This window comes from Lethenteron reissneri, chromosome 34 (genome assembly GCF_015708825.2).
Source record: "Lethenteron reissneri isolate LAM-NWPU_2019-01 chromosome 34, ASM1570882v1, whole genome shotgun sequence".
Lineage (NCBI taxonomy): Eukaryota > Metazoa > Chordata > Hyperoartia > Petromyzontiformes > Petromyzontidae > Lethenteron > Lethenteron reissneri.
Genome location: NC_083812.1, coordinates 12,355,615 through 12,374,345, shown reverse-complemented (window position 1 = coordinate 12,374,345; position 18,731 = coordinate 12,355,615). Strand labels below are relative to the sequence as shown.

At 49.6% G+C, this 18,731-nt stretch overlaps 1 protein-coding gene across 3 annotated transcripts in view; it reads right to left on the bottom strand.

The window, feature by feature from the left end:
- Positions 1-18,731, bottom strand: part of LOC133350693 (disintegrin and metalloproteinase domain-containing protein 12-like) — a 42,936-nt gene that overhangs the window by 23,077 nt on the left and 1,128 nt on the right. For 2 of the 3 annotated variants that reach the window (XM_061565331.1, XM_061565330.1), the window contains exons 1-12: positions 17,403-17,538; positions 11,159-11,244; positions 10,144-10,217; positions 9,026-9,107; positions 7,799-7,875; positions 5,884-6,238; positions 4,726-4,794; positions 3,431-3,502; positions 2,941-3,110; positions 2,157-2,241; positions 1,209-1,357; positions 296-473 (exon numbers count right to left, since the gene is read on the bottom strand). In XM_061565331.1, coding sequence (XP_061421315.1) covers positions 296-473; positions 1,209-1,357; positions 2,157-2,241; positions 2,941-3,110; positions 3,431-3,502; positions 4,726-4,794; positions 5,884-6,238; positions 7,799-7,875; positions 9,026-9,107; positions 10,144-10,217; positions 11,159-11,244; positions 17,403-17,463 — 1,458 coding nt within the window. In that variant the 5' untranslated portion in view covers positions 17,464-17,538. Of the gene's footprint in view, positions 1-295; positions 474-1,208; positions 1,358-2,156; positions 2,242-2,940; positions 3,111-3,430; positions 3,503-4,725; positions 4,795-5,883; positions 6,239-7,798; positions 7,876-9,025; positions 9,108-10,143; positions 10,218-11,158; positions 11,245-17,402; positions 17,539-18,731 lie in introns of those variants that run through there. The other variant, XM_061565332.1, reaches the window with a different exon arrangement.

Here is an 18,731-nt window from a genome sequence, read left to right as displayed (position 1 = left end):
AATTCCTTTTCCTTGGGCAGTCGGGGAGGTGCCATGCCCTGGCTCGCTAGAATAATGTGCTGCAGGCAAGTGTGGACTAATCTATCTTTTCCAACTGAATGTGTTGTCCCCTCGTACACATGAGTTTCCTCCCACGTGTATAATAAATCGGCTGAAAAAAATCTATAAATAAAAACCCAATGCAGGGACCCCCCCTGAAAAAGTGTCCTACGACTAGGCGTGGCTCTTCTGGATAATTTATCACGAGAGAGATGCGTTGTTTCCACGACGATGATGATGAGGATGACATTGACACCTGTGGCTCCCCGCAGTCGCAGCTCTCCCCGTCCTCCACGTAGCCGTTGCCACAGCGGCCGCCGCCGTACAGCGCCGTGACGTCGGGGGCGTTGAACACGCAGGGGGCGCCCCCCTCGAGCAGCGAGGCTCGCAGCGCACGCACGCTGCACGAGCTGAACACGTGGGGGTACGGGTGCCTACAAGGGACAAAGACAAATATCCCCCATATAGCCTTAATCAGACTGTTGGGGCAAGTGCTGTTAGCGAGCACCTATGAAGGCTGGCACGGCACATGAGGGGGTGGGTGGCCAGGATCATGCCTGACCGTCTGTCTCCCCAGTGGCGATGTTTTTAAACATTTAGGCTGAGTCGACCTCGGGGGGGCCCAGGACCGCTTCAGATAATCGTCACTGGTGTTCGCCACAAATTGTCGATGGCATCCCCACGGCTCTTGTGCCAGGCTAGGTGCACTTTGAGGCAATGTGGATTGTCAGAAGGGCCTGTTACTGGCAGGTCACGAGACAGACCCAGATGCCAATGGTTGACTGTGATGGCTAGCAGATGCACCACCTCTGCTCTCCACTGTGCCAACTTTCTGCGTTTTAGCCACCCGGCTCGTTGTTTTGAGCATCTCTCCTCTGCCTTCCATTGTTGTGGAGGGTGACTACCTCTAACTGCCCAGTAGCGTCCTTCACGAACGTCCTCCAAAGAGGCCAATCTTGACACCGCTGGGAGTATCAGTCTTAGGCAAGTCTACTCAGCTCCACATCCTCCTGTACCACATCAGCTCCATCTCTTCTCTTGCCCATGCCGTGTCCCTTTATCCCCCTCTATCCGGCCAGACGGAAAGATACTTGGCAATGTGGTGGCTGTGCATAAGGGCGACATGATCCAGCCAACGCAGCCTCGCCTGCCAGAGGAGCGTTACGAACCCAGTAGCAGGCGCCATGATGCAGCCGCCCTGCTGTGCCGAGTGCTGGCACGGGCACCGACGGGCATCCCCGTCGTGGTTCAGTCCGAAGTTGTGGCCCATCTCGTGCGCCACGGTGGAGGCCACACCGAGTACGCTCTCCGTGTGGTCCTATGCAGAGATGGATGCACCAATCGCCACACGCAACGAATTGATCAAATAAAGCTTTCCACGCTGGACACTGATAGCGTATCAAGCACATGTATGTATGTTGAACTTCTTTCACACCGTACATAGCCAACCGCGCTAATCGGAGGTGCGGGAGGCACAACTAGTGCATGCATTTATTACATTTTCTGCATGAATCCCTCATTTTGCCTGGACCTGAGCATGCCCTCCCCTATGCATAAAACTTCATAACCAAAGTTATCTGTTTATATCTCGAAAACCTTTACCATGTCTCAGTGGGACATTTGGCCCATTTCCTTCTAACACGTGTTATGTACATGGAAACCCATGCCTGCAAGGGGATAATGCTCAACATTCTGTCATAGGGACAGATCGCCAGAAACCCATTTGCTGCGCTGCCATCACCTATTAAGGTTGGTGGATGACACAAATGTTGCTCAACTCCCTGTGGCCGTCAAGGTGCCATACCCTGCCTTGCCAAGAGAAGGCGGTACAGCAAGTGTGTGGACTAATATCCATCTGTTCCATCTACGTGGAATCAAAAGTTGATCCCTCTCGCATGCCTGGGTTTTCTCCGGACGTTCTGCGGTTCGCTCCTCCCCCACGTATAAAACTCGTTATTAAAATCGCCTGAAAACATCTTGACGTCTAGGCACGCCTCCGCGTGTCATGCAACATGCAGCTTTGCGCGATGCAGTCGGCGGGAATGGCGTCGCTGTATGAACACGCTCGTGTCGCCGTTATCGGCGCGATGATGATGATGATGATACTGATGACTTGCCATGTTCACGCCTCCAGACTGCTCGCGCGAACACATCCCCATAAGCGGTGCCATGCCCACCGTCACGCCGGTGAACCTGGCGCCCCTGGAGACAGGAGAGAAGGCGCCGTTATTACTCGAGTTTCTCTCAGCACACTCGGCACACGAGACGCGAGCTTCACGCCGGCGTTGTTACGCGGGTGTTTGTTTATTTATTTGCATTTCCGGTGACCACATTTTAAAAACCCGGTTGCTGGATTGCCGCATACATGGAAGTGCCTAAAGCGACAAACATTCCACTTTACGTTGGCCATACAACCCAAACTATGGGCAAAATAGTAACCCACTGCAGTCTGCGCTCATTGAACAGAGGAATAGCAAAGCTATACGAACTCTCCCTCCTGAAGCACTCTTGTCCTGGCTAACAGCCCTCGACATTGGTATTTAGCCACCGAATAAATGGTCAAATACACCTTAACCGAGGAACGAGGGCAAATGGACACCACGGTGACTTGGGCTGCCGTGCAGTTTGCACGTCCGTGTATGCCAATCAGCGTGGGCGGTTCTGGCATGCCCACTTGACACGATTGTCAGTTCCTGACTTTTGGAACCGGTAACAGTTTCTGAAAACAAGTACCGGTTCACTGGTTGCCGTTCAACAACTCTGCTAGATACGCAGCTACACAACCCAGTAAACGTGTCACGTTGTGCCAACGTTGGGCCGACGGTTCCAACCGCACGCCAACTTTGAGCCAACGTTGCACATTTTTTGGGGATGTGGCATCCTCCTGCGTTGTGGACGCACGTCACGAGCTGGGCGTTGTCGTGCTCCTTCCTGGGTAGGAGATGTTTTCTTCGCCAGGACAGGAAGTGGGCGAGGGCCTGGTAGGGGTCATGGGGCACGGGGGTCTCATCCCCGGATGACCAGATCTCCACGCCGACCAGTGGCACGCGCACACCAAGCGCCCTGTAAAACTGGCGCAGACACGGGCGCAGCGAGCGGAGCAAAGTCACCAAATTTACCCTCAGATACGGCCCACGATGTCCCTCTCTGTCGGAGCTTTAGAACAACAACAACAGCGAAATGGAACGCGGCGAGCTGCACTATGGGGGCGAAATGTTTCCGTGCGTTCAAGTCCCACTCCGATTGCATTACCGCACCACGTGCAAGATGCTCTCGAATTCCCCAGACAGGCCTCGTGGGCACGGGAAGACGTCCTCTCATCGCCGCACGTAGTGAACAGCCCAGTTATTTTATGTTTTATTATTTCATGCAGCAGAGATGGCCGTTGTACCTTGTCCACGTGGTTGGCGATCTCCATCATACGCAGCGCCGTCCTCCAGTAGTCGTGTCCCATTTTCATAAACTGTGACAGGTTTAATAAATGGTGTTTAAAGTGCACCGCGAGGTTGACTTCCAGGCATTTCACCATCTTTGGGAGAGGTAACACAATGCTGAACTGTGCTCCACACATCACACTTCCACAAACGTATACGTACGTCCGCAACGGCACGCATGACTTCACACTTTTGCCGAGATTCACACAACATGAACACGTCGATTAACGTGGACATCTATCAGCTCAAGCCTCCCGTAAATCCCGTGACTTCTATGCAGCCACCCCCTCTCCCCGCCTCATGTGTATAAAGACGCTGCTGCTCCTCCTCTGTGCAGCTCACATCTGCTCCTTCCTTCGCTCTTCTGCCTCTCTTAGCTAGCCTCTCATCATCATTTAATTCTAGATTTGAAGCTTTCGTGACTGCAAGGATTCATACTCTTTGGTTTTTTCGGTAAAGTCACGTAGGTAAAAAATGTAATAAAATAAATGAAACTAAATTAAATCATGACGTTTCGGGCGCAACACAAGCGTCCTTCTTCAGGTGGGGACAACGTAGCGAAAGCACAACCGCTTAAGTGTGTCTAAGAGATGGCCATGACGAGGAATTAGAAATGCGCAAGCTGAAAACAACGTGTGGTAATGGTGACATCTTGGCCCGGTCATTCCTTCTCCCCCTCCGGCCCAGCACTCCTACGTACTTCCTGCTGCTCGCCTTGAGCCGTACCTCCTCTTCATCTCTGTTGGGCTCCTCTTCCTCCCGATCCTCATCCTTCCTGACCTCTTTGCGCCTATTTATCCGTTGCTTTTCCATCATTTTCCTTTTCATTTCCCATTCCTTCTCTGCTCCTTTCTCTTTTACCGTGCATTGCATCCTTGACTCTACTCCCTTTCCCGCGGTAATGGTGATGGCCAAACTATTTAAACTAAACTAACATTTTTTATTTTTTTACCAGGTAAAGCCAACTGAGCTATATAGGTCTTTTTTCAGAAGCGACCTGGCCACACATGACAGGTCAATGAAGTGGCTTATCACGTGGACATTTATAGCAGCCGAATACTCTAAACACACGTTTCTAAATGTGCAGGAAAAAATACGTGGCCACGGCGAGATAGAACACGCAAACTTCAAATATACAACAGGCGTCAGGGGTCGGGATCGAACTCCGCGACCTCCTGCATACCAGGCGAGGTAGTTAACGTCTCGCCACCACGACACCCCAAACGCGAGAGCGCACGCGTTCCCGACGCACCTCGGCATGGTCGGCGACGAGCACGAGCTCCACGTGTTTAGCAGCCCTCCACGCGCTGCTGCGCTTGAGCTGAAACACAGTGCCCGGCACCGTTCACGGCTTCACCCAGGCGGCATTCGAGATGACACGAGGCATTAGCCGAGCGGCGGGGGGCGCTACGCTGCACATGGTTGCCTGTAAGTCAGCGCTGTGGAGATGGCGAGCGTTGTGTGTACACCGCATGTTGAACTTCTTTCGCACCGTACATAGCCAACGGTGCAAATCGGAGGTGCGGGGAAAGGTTTGTGGATCACACAAATGTTGCTAAACTCCCTTCCTGTGGGCGTAGAGGGGAGGCCATACCCTGGCTCGCCAGAAGGCAGAACAACAAAATGTGGATTCCCACCCATTACGTCTGGATAGGATAATGTGTTTCCCCCTCTGCAGATACTGTGGTTTCCTATCACTTGTATGAACGCTCATTAATTAGCTGAAAACACCTTTAAAAAAAAACCCAAATGTAGCAGGACCTTCCTGACTTAACGTGGCTCTCCTGGATAAATAATTAAATATATATGGACAGGAGACAAAGGGAGCCTGGATTGTGCGGTTTTGAGGAAACAGCACTCGGGCTGGCGGATCAAGCTCATTATGTTACAAAAGCTGTGTTGTAGCAATTGGATATCGTAACAGGCAGGCAAGGTTAAATCAGCTCATTTATAATTATTTTAAAACGCAAGTTTTTACTTTAAATATTGGAGAAAAAATGTTGCATTGTTTGATTTTGTAATCTAGGAGTAGTGTTTTACAGCTGTGAGGATGGCAAAATGCTGCCTACTCGTTTTGCTTCCTGACGCCACAGCCTTCACCAACACCTCTCCTCCTCCTCCCCTGAGCCTCATCTCCCGGTCTCCGGCACTCTGAACGTGGCCCAGCTGGTGCCTGTCTTCCCTGCCCACGTGCCGACCATCTCACCATCTCAAACCTCCCCACTTGGCTCGAGTAAGGGTGTCATCTTTCAAGGAGGATGGAGGAGCAATAGGGGCAATAATCGAGACTTCCACAATTGTTATTCTATTGACATTGACCATCGAACATACGTCGCGTGTTTTATCTCGTGTGTTCACGTGGCAGGACCCTGTTTAACAGGCCTGACGTTCTGCGACCGTGGCCACTCACGCGGATGTGCGGCGCCCGCGTCCGAGCCCGGCCTGACCGAGCGACAGCGCCGGCCTGGGTGAGGTTCGTGTGGCCGTATGCCACCTCGAGGCCTCCTCCGTGCCTGGACTGGCGATCCCTGGCCCGTGACACAGCGTGACGAGGGCAGCAGTGATAGTGGTAGCCGCGACGGCGACGAAAGCAAGGCCCTCTGACCGCCCCGCCGATGGTGCCCGCGGCATTCACCATCCCCTCGTCGGTATCGTGTTCCTCAGAATTCCCGTCCACTTTGTCTTCATCAGCATGCCGCCCGCACTCTCCGCGTCTTCCCAGCGGCTCGATGAGGAAGTGATCTGCACCGACGACGATGGAGCCCCTGCACGCGGAGAGGGCGAGGAGTTCGTACGGAGATCTGCGACAAAATCGGCTTCATCTCGAGACAGGTGCCGCTCGCGATGACCTGTTCAGGTTAGCACGGCGCACCAGGGGGGTTGTGGGACCAGCACTATACCCAGCCACCTTCGTCTCCCCTGCACAGATGGTTATATGTCATCGATCATACGTATATATGTCGTTAAGAGGCATAGTCCTCAGTGTTCACATTTTCTTCTGATACATTTTATTTTCTCCACGTGGAATTGACCTGAGGTGGTGTCCGATTTAGAAACTGAAGCAGCCACGGTTCTCTTGTTTGTGGGTGGAAGAAATGGCACCGTTTCTGGCAGAAACATCAGCCATGAAGCAAAAACAAATATTCATGCAGATCCTCATTGCTGCTGCTGCTGCTGATTTATGGAGGTTGAACTTCTTTCGTACCCTACGTCGCCTACCGTGCGAATCGGAGGTGCGAATATCGGGTGCTGATGTTCTTATCCACAACTCATATCCACAAACAAAAATGTGGAAACGTAGAAACGGGTTGTGGCGGGATGAATCCGATTGGCCCTGCAGCCAGCGCTTACTGCCGTTTCCCCTCGGAACACGAGCGTCGCTCGAGTTTAAAAACACCCTGCAGAGAGCTGGCGTGGCGTTCGCCGCCGAACACTGCCCCCCCCCCCCATCTCCAATACGCAGTCACTAGAACACTCTATATGCGAATATCCAATCGTCTGGTCGCAGCTACCACAACCAACTAGTTGTATGCAGTGACATTATAAATAATATAATGCACTTCGTTTGGCATCGCAGACCTGCGAGCAATGGCGACAGCTTGACCTTCATCCAGCAGTGGGCAGATCACGGCTACTGCTGCCGACGATGATTATTTGAGAGTGGTGTGAAATGTGTTCACTCTGCACTCCACCGTGACGGTGCCTGCGAGTCAGCGACACGCCCTCCCCCCTCCCCTGCAAGGGAGTCCATCGCTGCCCTCTCACCCACGCTCGGGATGTAATGACGCATGGGGGCAATTGATTCCGTCGATTCTAGACAATGGCATTCAACGTGCGGGTTAAATCAATCGCTCACTATTCGTACAACCGAAGCGTGATGGACACATGGAGCCCATCAAGGCCGCGGTGAATGCTGCACAGCAGTCACAGTGGACGTCACGACCACTTTGTGCTCGTGTGTCTGTGTGCATGCGTGTGCACTGCATGGGGAGCGGTGGCGCAGTGGTTAACGCACCGTGCTAACAAACCCGGCGAGCTGAGTTCGATTCCCACTCAAGGCCAACACACCAGTGACGATTATTTGAACCGGTCATCCGCCTCCCCTACATCGACTCAGCCTCAAATGAGTACCTGGGGTGATGTATAAACATCGCTAGTGCGGAAACAAAGGCAGTCGGGTGTGGTGGTAGCCACCCACCCCCTTGTGTACCGTGCTGGCCTTCGTAGGGGCTCGGTAACAGCACTTGCCCCAAAAGTCTGTTAAGGCTATAGGGGGGATCTTTGTCTGTCTCGTGCGTGCAGCTGGCTATTCGTGACGATCTTACCTAAGCCCCTCGCATGTACTGAGCACCACCAGGGAGTCGCGCTCACCCGCCACGCGTCCGTGGTAAAGGCAGTGATTCTGTAAAAGCACAATCAAGGGACCTGTCCGTTACCCACACTCCACCGAGGCAGCACAGACTGATCCTCGTGGTGAGCAATGTCGCCGTGAAAATTATGCATTTCACGGCTCTCATTGCACTCAATTATCCTTCACGCAACAGTCACCACTGGAAACGCCTTGCATCTGGTTATTACTGCGGGGTGCATCAACCATGGAATATGCGCCATCTGCTGCGCAGCGGACGTTGAAGATCCCGTGATGTGATTTCAAACGAGCAGGCCGTCACGCGCCGCCTCCACGGGCCGAAATCGACAAGTTTTAAAAATGATTCCACTGGGTTACGCATAGAAACCGTTGTCCAACTCCCCCCCCCCCGCTCCTCTACCGGCAGACCAATGTTGTATTGCAGGCCAGGTGTTGAAGTTACCTTGTGTTGAAATTACCTTGAAGTTACCTTGTGCCGCAAAGAGAGAATTGGCCACTGGGGGGGGCACCATTCAAATGGTAGAGATGGGATGTGACTCGATTCGCTTATCACGTGTAAAGTGCTGTGGTGTAAAAGGAGGGCGGCTCCATCAAACAAATCATTGGAAGCACCACCACCAACATCATCGCCATCATCAGCCAGGTAAGCGAGCGCTCGTGGACTTTAAAGAGTGCCATGGTAATGCCCGCGATAAGTGTGGGTGGGTGGGGGGGGGCTCAAAGTAAAGTGCCCATTATACTGCAAACACTCCCAACGATTTAAGTGTCCAGGTCGCAACACCTTGGCAGACAAATGGAAGCCGAATTTCACACTCACTGGACGCTTCTGCACAACGAGGAGGTAAATTACACCGCCCAGCAGGGCAGGTGTGTACAGCCATCTTGGGATGCAGGATTGACCATTCACCTGACCCTCACCGCTCGCCAGTCCATACCACCCACAGACCCTTTCCTAACAGCACCTTCCAATCTGTTCTACAATTTATTTAAAACAAGGACATGTGACATGATGGGCATTTATAAATGGTAGAGCAGTTAATCATGGTCCGGCCTGACAAGTCAAATCGTTGGGTCATATATTTTGTCATTTCGACTTAATGACATTGTTGGAGCGGTCCAGGAGTTCTCGGGGCCCAGACACCGATAAAGATGTAAATCCGCTCGGTGGACAGGAGAGACTCACCAGTGTCAACGAGGGCGTCTCTGTGATGAGCGAGCCATTGGCAAGGTGGTGCGTTACTGTAAACGTAGGCGGCAAAAGTTTCCTGAAAGTCAAAACCAAACGCGACGTTACCTTACGCGTCTCGCTCGCCACGGTGACGTGCGCGCCGCACACCAAGGCGTCGTACGCAGCTCGGGCCGTCATGAGGAGTGTGTGCGAACATCACATACGCTGCATCTTCACACTCGCAACATTGAGAACCTTTCAACAGATCCACCCCAAAAAGGTGCTCACAGACGCAATGTGTGCTCAGCTCCATTGAGTCGTACTCTCCAATGCAAGTTCTTAGACAAGGTCCCAAATTCCTAATATTCCATGGACACTGGGAGCCATGCTCTGCTGGCCTGGGAGCCACCCAGGAACGACTCCATTCCGGGCTGGAGTCGCCACCCTCAAAAGAGTCACAAAGGTCTGGGCTCAGCTCCACAGCAGAGGTTGCAAACGGGTTTTGATTCCTTACCCGTACCCGTACCCGGCCGCACCAGGGTTGCAAACGGGTACCCGTACCTGTTCCCAGCCGTACCCGTACCCTACCCGTACCCGGCCAGGTACGAGTATCGGGTACCTGATTGCGACCTCTGGGATGAAGCCATGTTGCAGGCGCGGGTGGGTTGATTCTAGGAACTTGAATTGTGAGAAGAGACAAGACGTTGGGAAATGAGTGACAAACGGTTACTCACCAGTGACTCACGGTCTACCTGTACCCGTACCCGGCCGCACCAGGGTCGCAAACGGGTACCCGTACCTGTACCCGGCCGTAGCCGGGTATCGGGTAGGGTACGGGTATCGGGTACCCAGTTGCGACCTCTGCTCCACAGGCATCGTTACCCGGCCTCCCACCTCCTCATACCCTCCCCTTCCACTTAGCCTCGAGAAGCATTCTTAACGTATCATTTTCAAATGGAATAGAATCGTACACGTACATAAGTACAGTGCCCCTTGATGTGCATCGGGTATGACTTTGCCGACCATGACTCGCATGACACACTGGGGAATACTGCACGCATCAGTGAAGGTATACTCCCCCGCATTAGCCATGCCATCTTACGATGGTTCAGGGCAGGAACCGCAGCACTCACCGGTTCCTCTTGATTTGGAGAATCAATCTTTTTCCTGCAATCCTCAACACGATGTTTGCATTTTCAGGATGCACCTGGAAAACATGAAGAGTGTTGTGCAGCGACTACTTATTTATGTCCTTCCTCTACATCCCCAATCGCTTTCGCTCTCAAATCTCGATCCTTTTATTGCAGCTGCTGACGGTTTAATCTCCTTAATGGACCACTCTCTGTTTCCTCACTCTCATCTCTGCTCCAGCCAGTCATTTTACATTAACCCCTTCGCAAGATCCTCATTCCTCTCCATATGTACACGCTCACTCTTCGCAGGAACCTCCCAAATGCCTCTCAACAGCCTTTCGTGAAATTAGCCCAAGGGTTCATTCAGACTCGAGGGTTAACACGAACGTTAACATGATCTGTTTGCAGCCTCTCTTACAACGCAGCTCAAATGACGCTTACTTCGTCCGCTGGCGTGTAGCCGTGCCTCAGTGCATGAGTTTACGAGTGAGTCACCGAATCGGCCATTGCGAGGCAGCTTGGCACAAACGTCCCAGTTCTTGCCAAGTAGAGCCCTTGCATAGATACCGTACAGGCAGCAGCGGATGTACACGTACAGGTAATCTTTGTAAATACACTGCTGGATGAAGGCATCCCCACTGCCATACTATTCTATACTTCACCAATGCCGGTCAATGTGGGTTTGCGAAGAGGAAGCATAAACCTTATGAGCAGTGGAAACACAGCTCTGTACTGCCTGCACTGCCGATCTGCGGATGTCGCCCCATAGCAGCTGCCTACAGCACCCTGTTCTGTGCACGGTGGTGGCGGCGGCGAACTGCCCATCACCAGCACCACCCAGGCTCAGCTCTGCACTGGCTTCCGGGTCTCTATGAGATCGGGCACGGCGTGCCCCCTTGATTGTCGTTGGTTAGGGGCAGCGAGCATACAAACACACGGCGAAATCACTTAATGCACACAGATGCCTTGATTAGTAAATACCAGCTGACACGGGCTGGAGGTGAGCATTACTCACAGTGGCAGACGATTGGTTTATTATCCACGCTGGCGTTGTGACTTCAAGTCCATTCATCCGGTCTTCCAGAGGAGAACCGTCAGCAACTGACAAAGTATATTTGTGTTAGAGAGACATTTTAACGGTTCTTATTCAAGTAAAAGTTACGGGTTTTTTTTTTCAAACAAATATTTTTCGTTCTTCACCTGAGGAAGGCTGCTTGCATTGTGGCCGAAACGTCGTGAGAATTTTATCTTATTATGTTTTATTTTATTATTTTATTATTTCCCTTCTGCGTGACTTTACCGAAAGAACCAAGAATATGAATCCATGCAGTCACGAAAGCTTTAAATCGAAAATATTGTACCCTTCATTTAAGATTTTTCTTTGTTATTTTAATGAATACAGCAAATATACAATCACAGTAGCAGCGATCCTTATGGTAAACAACAAGATCACCGAGGCAGTTTATAAGAAAGCGTTAATGTCATGAAACACGAAGATCACAATTTCCGCATGTTCCATGATGCCAGTAAACACCGCGTCGAGTATCGTGTGCACGCGCGTAAAATTCTTTTGAAGCCAGTGAACACAGTGGGATTGCAACGGCCAGGCCTGCATTCTGTTTGAGCTCTTCTCTCGGCCACCGAGATTTTAGCCGTGCGGTGTTTTACCGTACGCTTGCGATTGTGGCTGGGATTGAGGATGAAATGGCTGCGAGAACAAAAAACAAAGTCACAACAAAAAAAAAGCCAAAGTGATTTCCTGCTCAAGTAATCGTTGAGGTGGTGCTCACCTCCCCGCTATGTGATGTTGGTGATAATGAATGCTGCTGGGTTACCAGGTCTTCTTGGCAAGGGCACTCCGTATGAAACATGGCACTCCATCCAAAAACCAATACCACACACAACCTCATCACGATGCCCACGTGGAACATTACGGTGGCCATTCAACCAGGTGATACATGTTCCAGCTGGGGGGCAATTCAGATGATCACCCTTCATCACCCCTTTTTGTTGTGTTAGGGGCCGTCCATAAATGACGTCACACACTTAGCGGGGGGGGGGGGGTCAGACATTTGTGACGATGTGTGACGATAAATAAATATAAACAATATAATTGTTATAACAACACAAATTTTTTCAAATAAGTTTTCATTATTAACTATTTTATTATTTACGTTTACTAAGGTCACCTTTTATATATTCCATTAAGGAGCATTCTGCTTCTCCATGGGAGAATGGAGAAACATACATTTTCTTTAAAAAAATTATGATTGTTATTAAACATTTTAATTTTAATGATTCAGGGCTTTTCATTCTGTGGAATGAATATGTGATTGTTATAATTGTACTCTCCATTTTGCTTCGTTCTACTACAAAGTTTCAAGAATTTTTTAATAGTTATAATTACTTTTAATATTTTATAATTGTAAGAGAATATTCTGAACATCTGCAGTTTTAGTTAGACGTTGAATATTTTCAAGTGAATGTTATGCAAAATTTCAGCTTTCCAACGCCTCCTTTTTAATAAATGTTCTCTCCTACAACATCAGAGTGCAGCGCCACATTAAATACGCACTACAATGACAATAGTTGAAAGCGATTTGAAGCATGTTTTATTTTAAAAGTGGAAATATGGTTGGGGGGGGGGCAGAGCTTTGTGACGTCATATTTGTGACACCGTGTGACGAGGGGGGGAGGGGGGGGTACAAAATCGGCCAAAATCGCGTGACGTCATTTATGGACGGCCCCTTAAGTTTGTTGTCCTTCCCCCGCACCTCGAATTAACACAGTTGGCTACGTATTGTGCGAAATAAGTTGAATATAGATACGATAAAGTGAATATCACTTTGTGGGACTTTACCATATAATCTACGGTACTAGCTTGGATTCACGACGCCCGGCCGCCTTTGTCTCCCCAGTGGCGATGGTCACACACCACACCAGTTACTCGTTTGAGGCTGAGTCGACCTAGGGGAGGCCCAGGAACGGTTCAAATAATCGTCACCGGTGGTGGCCGTGAGCTGGAATCGAACTCGGGTCGACGGGTTCGTAGCGCAGCGCGCTAACCACTACACTACAATGCATTTCGCTTCCACGTGCGCGGGTCACGTGACAGATTTGACGTCACAGCTCACTTGCCGTGCAAAAAATCAATGCATGATTGAGGTCCCCCCCACCCCACAAAAAAATAATAACTGTATTTTTTTTATTTTAGCATGGTGTACAGTCTGGAAAGTACCCACATGGCAAATTTCAAGTTTGTTGCACGTCGGGAAGTACGCTACACATTTTGAGCAGACACAAATAATCACAACTTTGCCTTTTATATATATGGAGATAATCTCATGGGTCTTGCCATGGCAATGTAGAATGTCAACAACTGGCTCACGACCATCATCATGGGGGAGACCCCGTAGATTGTCCGAGCATAAAGACACCGACTCGTTATGCAACCCTCAACATCTGAAATACAAAAACATAGGCACTTGATTTTGTCTGAGAAATAGCAAACTCTGCACAGGAAATATTATTTGCCGTGCATTTTTTTTTTATTGATTTCTTTGTAACACAATATTTCACCCCGCAGTAACAACTATTATAGAGTATACAATTCACAAACAGAGCCGTATAGCAGGTTGTTCAAATTTCTTATAGAAAAGAGAGAAGATATGCTATTGCATTGGTGTGGCACAGTTTTTCAGTATCAAACTGTATTTTTTTTATTCTGGGTGTATATCACAAAAAAACATGCACACTTGCAACGAGAATGTGCCTGCATTTTCAGTAAACATTTAATATGTTAAATACATTGACCAGAGTGGTGAAGTATGGTCAAACAGCCCCCCCCCCCCATTAGCATTACAGTGTGCGGCGACCAATATCGGCAGCAAAGTACCTTAAATGATAAATTTTTAAAATATAAATGCTCCCTCTACCCCACCCAGCAGTCTGCTCACATCCCAACCATTAGCGGGGCACACACGGGGGGGTCGTTGGACACTCGGGGGACGTCGCCTCCCTCGTACTGAAGCCATCATCAAGTCGCTGGCCTGAGGTGCGATTCACGAAGGGAGACATCACAACCAATTCCCACCCACCCCCCTTGGCCGGAGCTGACCAACTAAACTCCTGACGGGAGCCCAGCCACCAAACACCCCGAGCGGGCGCTCTTACCAGTCCTGCACTCCTCGGTGACGGTGCAACCACCATCCCCGCCGCCGGCTTGTGCCGCCGTGCCACGCTTCGCTCGCAGGTGCTCAATAAACAGCACTTGCCCCAACAGTCCATGAAAGCCTCCATGGGGGATCTCTGTTAATGTGTGTGGGCTGTACGTAGATCTGTACTGATTCCACCCTGGTGGGATCTGATGAACGCTTTTCTTTAGAATAGATTTTTGTGTTTAGTTTGTTGTCCTTCATTCGCACCTATGATGAGCACGGTTGGCTACATATGATGCGAAAGAAGTTCAACATACCAAGGCCGTAATTATAATATATATTGGGGGGGGGGACACACATCCCCCCCCCCCCCCAATATTCAAATATGTTGAAAATGTCCCACACCCAATATATTGATATAAAATTTTTATTGAAAATTCTATGCTATGTAAATAAAAACAAAAATTTGCTAAACCTTGGCCACAATATCTGGACTTGTCTTCATATAACAATGCATAGATTTATGTCTATATGATTATGGTTGTACTTTATAAAGCCCTAATCTCTGGCATTACAATGAAACAAGAAAAGGTAAAAAAACAGAGCAATGTAATACAATACACTATTTGATATTATTGTCAAAAAAAAAGTTCATTCCATGTGTTAGTGAATTTTTTTAATATTTTAGGCAGGAAATGGCAGGAAATTTGTTTTCAAATTTACATTTTTATTCTGGAGGGGGGGGGGCTAGACCCCCTGGAAGATTTGGTCCCCCCCAATGTTGCACACGGCCTTGCAACATACATCTCAGGAGCCTGCTGCTGCCTCCTCTTTGACTACGGTCATGAGTCGCACCACATCACGCTCATCCCTCCTTCAGCGAGCCGACAAGTGCACCGCTGGACATAACCACGTGCACCGCTGGACAAGACCACGTACGCGTGCAAAACAGCCCCAAACACCAGGCGCGTGTGACTCGTTCGATAAATGTTGCACGTTCGAGCTGAAGAGGTGAGGAGCTCCAGATCGATAATGACATTGATTTTGAATGTCTGTAAAATGCAACAATGCGTAAATCACACTGAGCAGGTCGGCATAAGGCCTCCATTAGCCACGTGGCTGGGGTACAAAAGGCGACTTAAGATCCCCACCACCCACCCACTGACCGGAATCGATAGACTGCCCATACACACACGTGTTGTTGAAACCTATAGCAATATAAACAAACCCGGTTACACTTTTACTACAAAATAAATAATTGGGTGGATGGGGGTGTCAATTTCTATTGTGCCACAAGAAGTTAAAAAAGAACAGTTAAGCAGAATGGAGCGACTCTGGATAACTAGGTGCTGTCAAACTGTGCACGCAAAATAAAATCTCTCCTCCGAGGAATTCTGCACGGCTATTGACGAACAAGTACCCCCTTTAAAATGCTGCCCCCAATGGGGATGGCACTCAAATCTGACGGCGCTGACAGACGGGCATTCTGCCCAGAATTATGATTTTGTTTCTTCCCACCGATGCTTAGCGCACAGCTGCTACACAAGACAGAGACCTCCTGTCACGACACGGAGCTGGGTGAAATGTGACGCCGAGAAGTCTACCGCCAGTCTCGGCTGCATGCAGCACGAATTAGCAGACCCCCCCCCTCCCCACCTTCTAGGATCGGGGTGCTGTCACCACCCCAGTATCGCACCCAGATCCCGAAGAATGCTGGTTCACAGAATCAACATCTCATTCGAGGACCCAAACATCAATCGCACCTCCTCGCTGTGACATTCCTCCTCGAAGACGGTGGTGTAATCATCAATCGCACATCCCCTTCATGAATGGAAAATCAGAGACAAGCCAGAGTAGTGTCATTGTGGCCATGCAACACAAACTATGGACGATATAGCAAACCCACAGACAGAGAGACAAAGAGATTGCTGCCATGCAAGCAAAACTATGGACCATTATAATAAACCACTGTCGTCTGCGTTCCTTCAACGGAGGAGCAATATCAAAATTACACGAATTATTTCCTGAAATCCTCTTGCCGTGGCCAGAAGACCTCGAAATTGGCATCTTGTTCTTTAACATATTGCTGGCACACACAAGAATACAATTAGGCGCTTACATATCGTATCTACATCTATTCCGCAAACATAGGCTAAATCATGACGTGCCATAGTGAACAGGAGTGTAACGCAGCAGAGTGCAAGAGTGCATGTGCGAGTCTCAAGTGTGTGGTAGATTGTGGCGATGTCATTCCAAATGTCCCCTGTACGTACGTACTCTGGTCAAACCGGCTGGGTAGCTCGGCGGTAGAGCGAGCGACTCGTCAGTCGGAAGGATGCGAGTTCAAATTCTGGTTGGGGTTTGAAACTTATCCAATTATCCCTCTATGTGGAGGTCATGAAAATAAGTACCGTACCGTGCCACTTATTGGGGGGGGGGGAGTCAAACTTTGGTTGTCCTACGGATAAACTCGCCACGGCAATAGGAATAAATAATTTTCCACATCACCGGCTCAGGGTCGTAAACTGGAGAACTTCCTTTGCACCGTGCTTGGCCAGCCGTGCTAATCGGAGATGAGCACCACCTCATTGATTATACATAATCATTTGGGCAGGAAACAACTTCTATTTGTACAATCGAAGCCGACCGTCTCAGCTAGAATATGAGCAATTCCGTTAACATCCTCATTAAAGGGACGTGGAATATTGCTGGGCTATTCGTCTTACACAGATTCAACAAGAGTACCAGCTCCACACGATAGCCCACTCAGCGTGCAGGCAGAGTGGCCCACACAGCCGCATCCGTCATCCCCAGCGTAGGGGTTTAAATGCCAGCAAACACGTGTCCGTATGTACCACACTCAATAAACCAGTAACCAGACAATGCAATACGCATTCTCTCCCAATACCTGTCCCTTCGCTATGCGAAGTGGGGGGGGGGGGGTCCAATTATTTATTGTGGGGCTCATTGTCCCCACGACGCCCCACGCCGACGATCACGATATTCTGTGTTCGGTATAGATGAGAGTCAGAGAGACAGAGAGAGAGATGCACGCACACATGTCTCTCTCGTTCTGCTTGTGGGCGAATGCGTGCGCCTTACCGGGCACTCCCAGAACTCTCGCCATCGCGTCCAGCAAGCAGCAGACGCACCACAGGATCATGGTTGACGATGGCAGTGAGAGAGATGAAGTGGATAGATGATGATGATGAAGATGATGTGCGGAGGGATGTGCGATTGTTTGCCGGGGGGAATGAATGGAGGGCGTGTCCCGCCACTGTGCTCCACACAAAGACAAAGATCCCCCGTATAGCTCTTGACACGATGTCGGGGCAAGTGCGGTTAGCGAGCACCTATGATGCTTGAGCAAGCAAAATAAAACTCAGCTCTTAGGATTTACTGTGTACGGATTTGCATTTTCAGGATGCTGTACTGAGAAACCCAAAGCCTTACAGGAAATCTCCGAGTCCTCCAGTTTTTGCCACCACATTTAGAAACTTTAGAAGCGTGCGTTGAGAGTATTTGGCTGCTATACATTTCCACGTGATGACAATAACGCCACTTCGTTGGGCTGCTATCATTTGTGGCCAGGTCGCTTCTGAAAAAGAGCTGTACAGCTCCGTCGGCCTAACCTGGTAAAATAAAAAGTTAGTCGTTTAGTATTCAATCATTCCAATGACCTACAGCTGCATTTTTTAGTTTTTTTTGTACACCTAGGGGACCCCCAAGCCGCAGTTATTTGTATAAGGCAGCTGTCCCTGTGCGGCACATGGGTGAAGAGGGCGGCACGTGGTGGGGGGAGGAGGAGGAGGGCGAGCAGTGAGCGTGGGTGTTGATGGTGGAGCTCGGGTCGCCCTGCAGGTCACGGGAGCCACAGGTTCAGTGACCAGACCGACCGATCTACCGACGATACCACCTCCAACGCAAACCACCAATTGCACGGCTGCGCTCCAGTCATTTATGCATAAACACCATCAGTGCCAACATTTTTACAGACCAATTCAGATCGTATTGGTCACCCAGTGCCCTTATAAATCTCAACGTTCATCCTGCAAAGTCCCATCACAAGGGAAAAACACAAATAGACAGTAAATATTGCCCGTATTGAAACGGCTGTGCGCCGTATGGACCTGAAAACTCAATGTCCCAGTACAATAATACGGTTAAACCGCCTGGGTTGGCACGGTGTGTTTGAGTAATGACCCAAAATGACATTTAAAAAAATCAAACTCAAACACGTTCGTCAAAAAACCAACAAAAATAACTTAAAAGGCGACGTTTCAGACAACGTACTGTGAAGGGCAATTGCCAGAAACGTCGCCTTTTATATATTTTTTATTTTATTAAAAATAAATGAATGCGTATATGATTATATTTGCTGCGTGGAGGGAGAGATATGGGAAGCAGTTGAATCATCTTGCTGAATTGTTT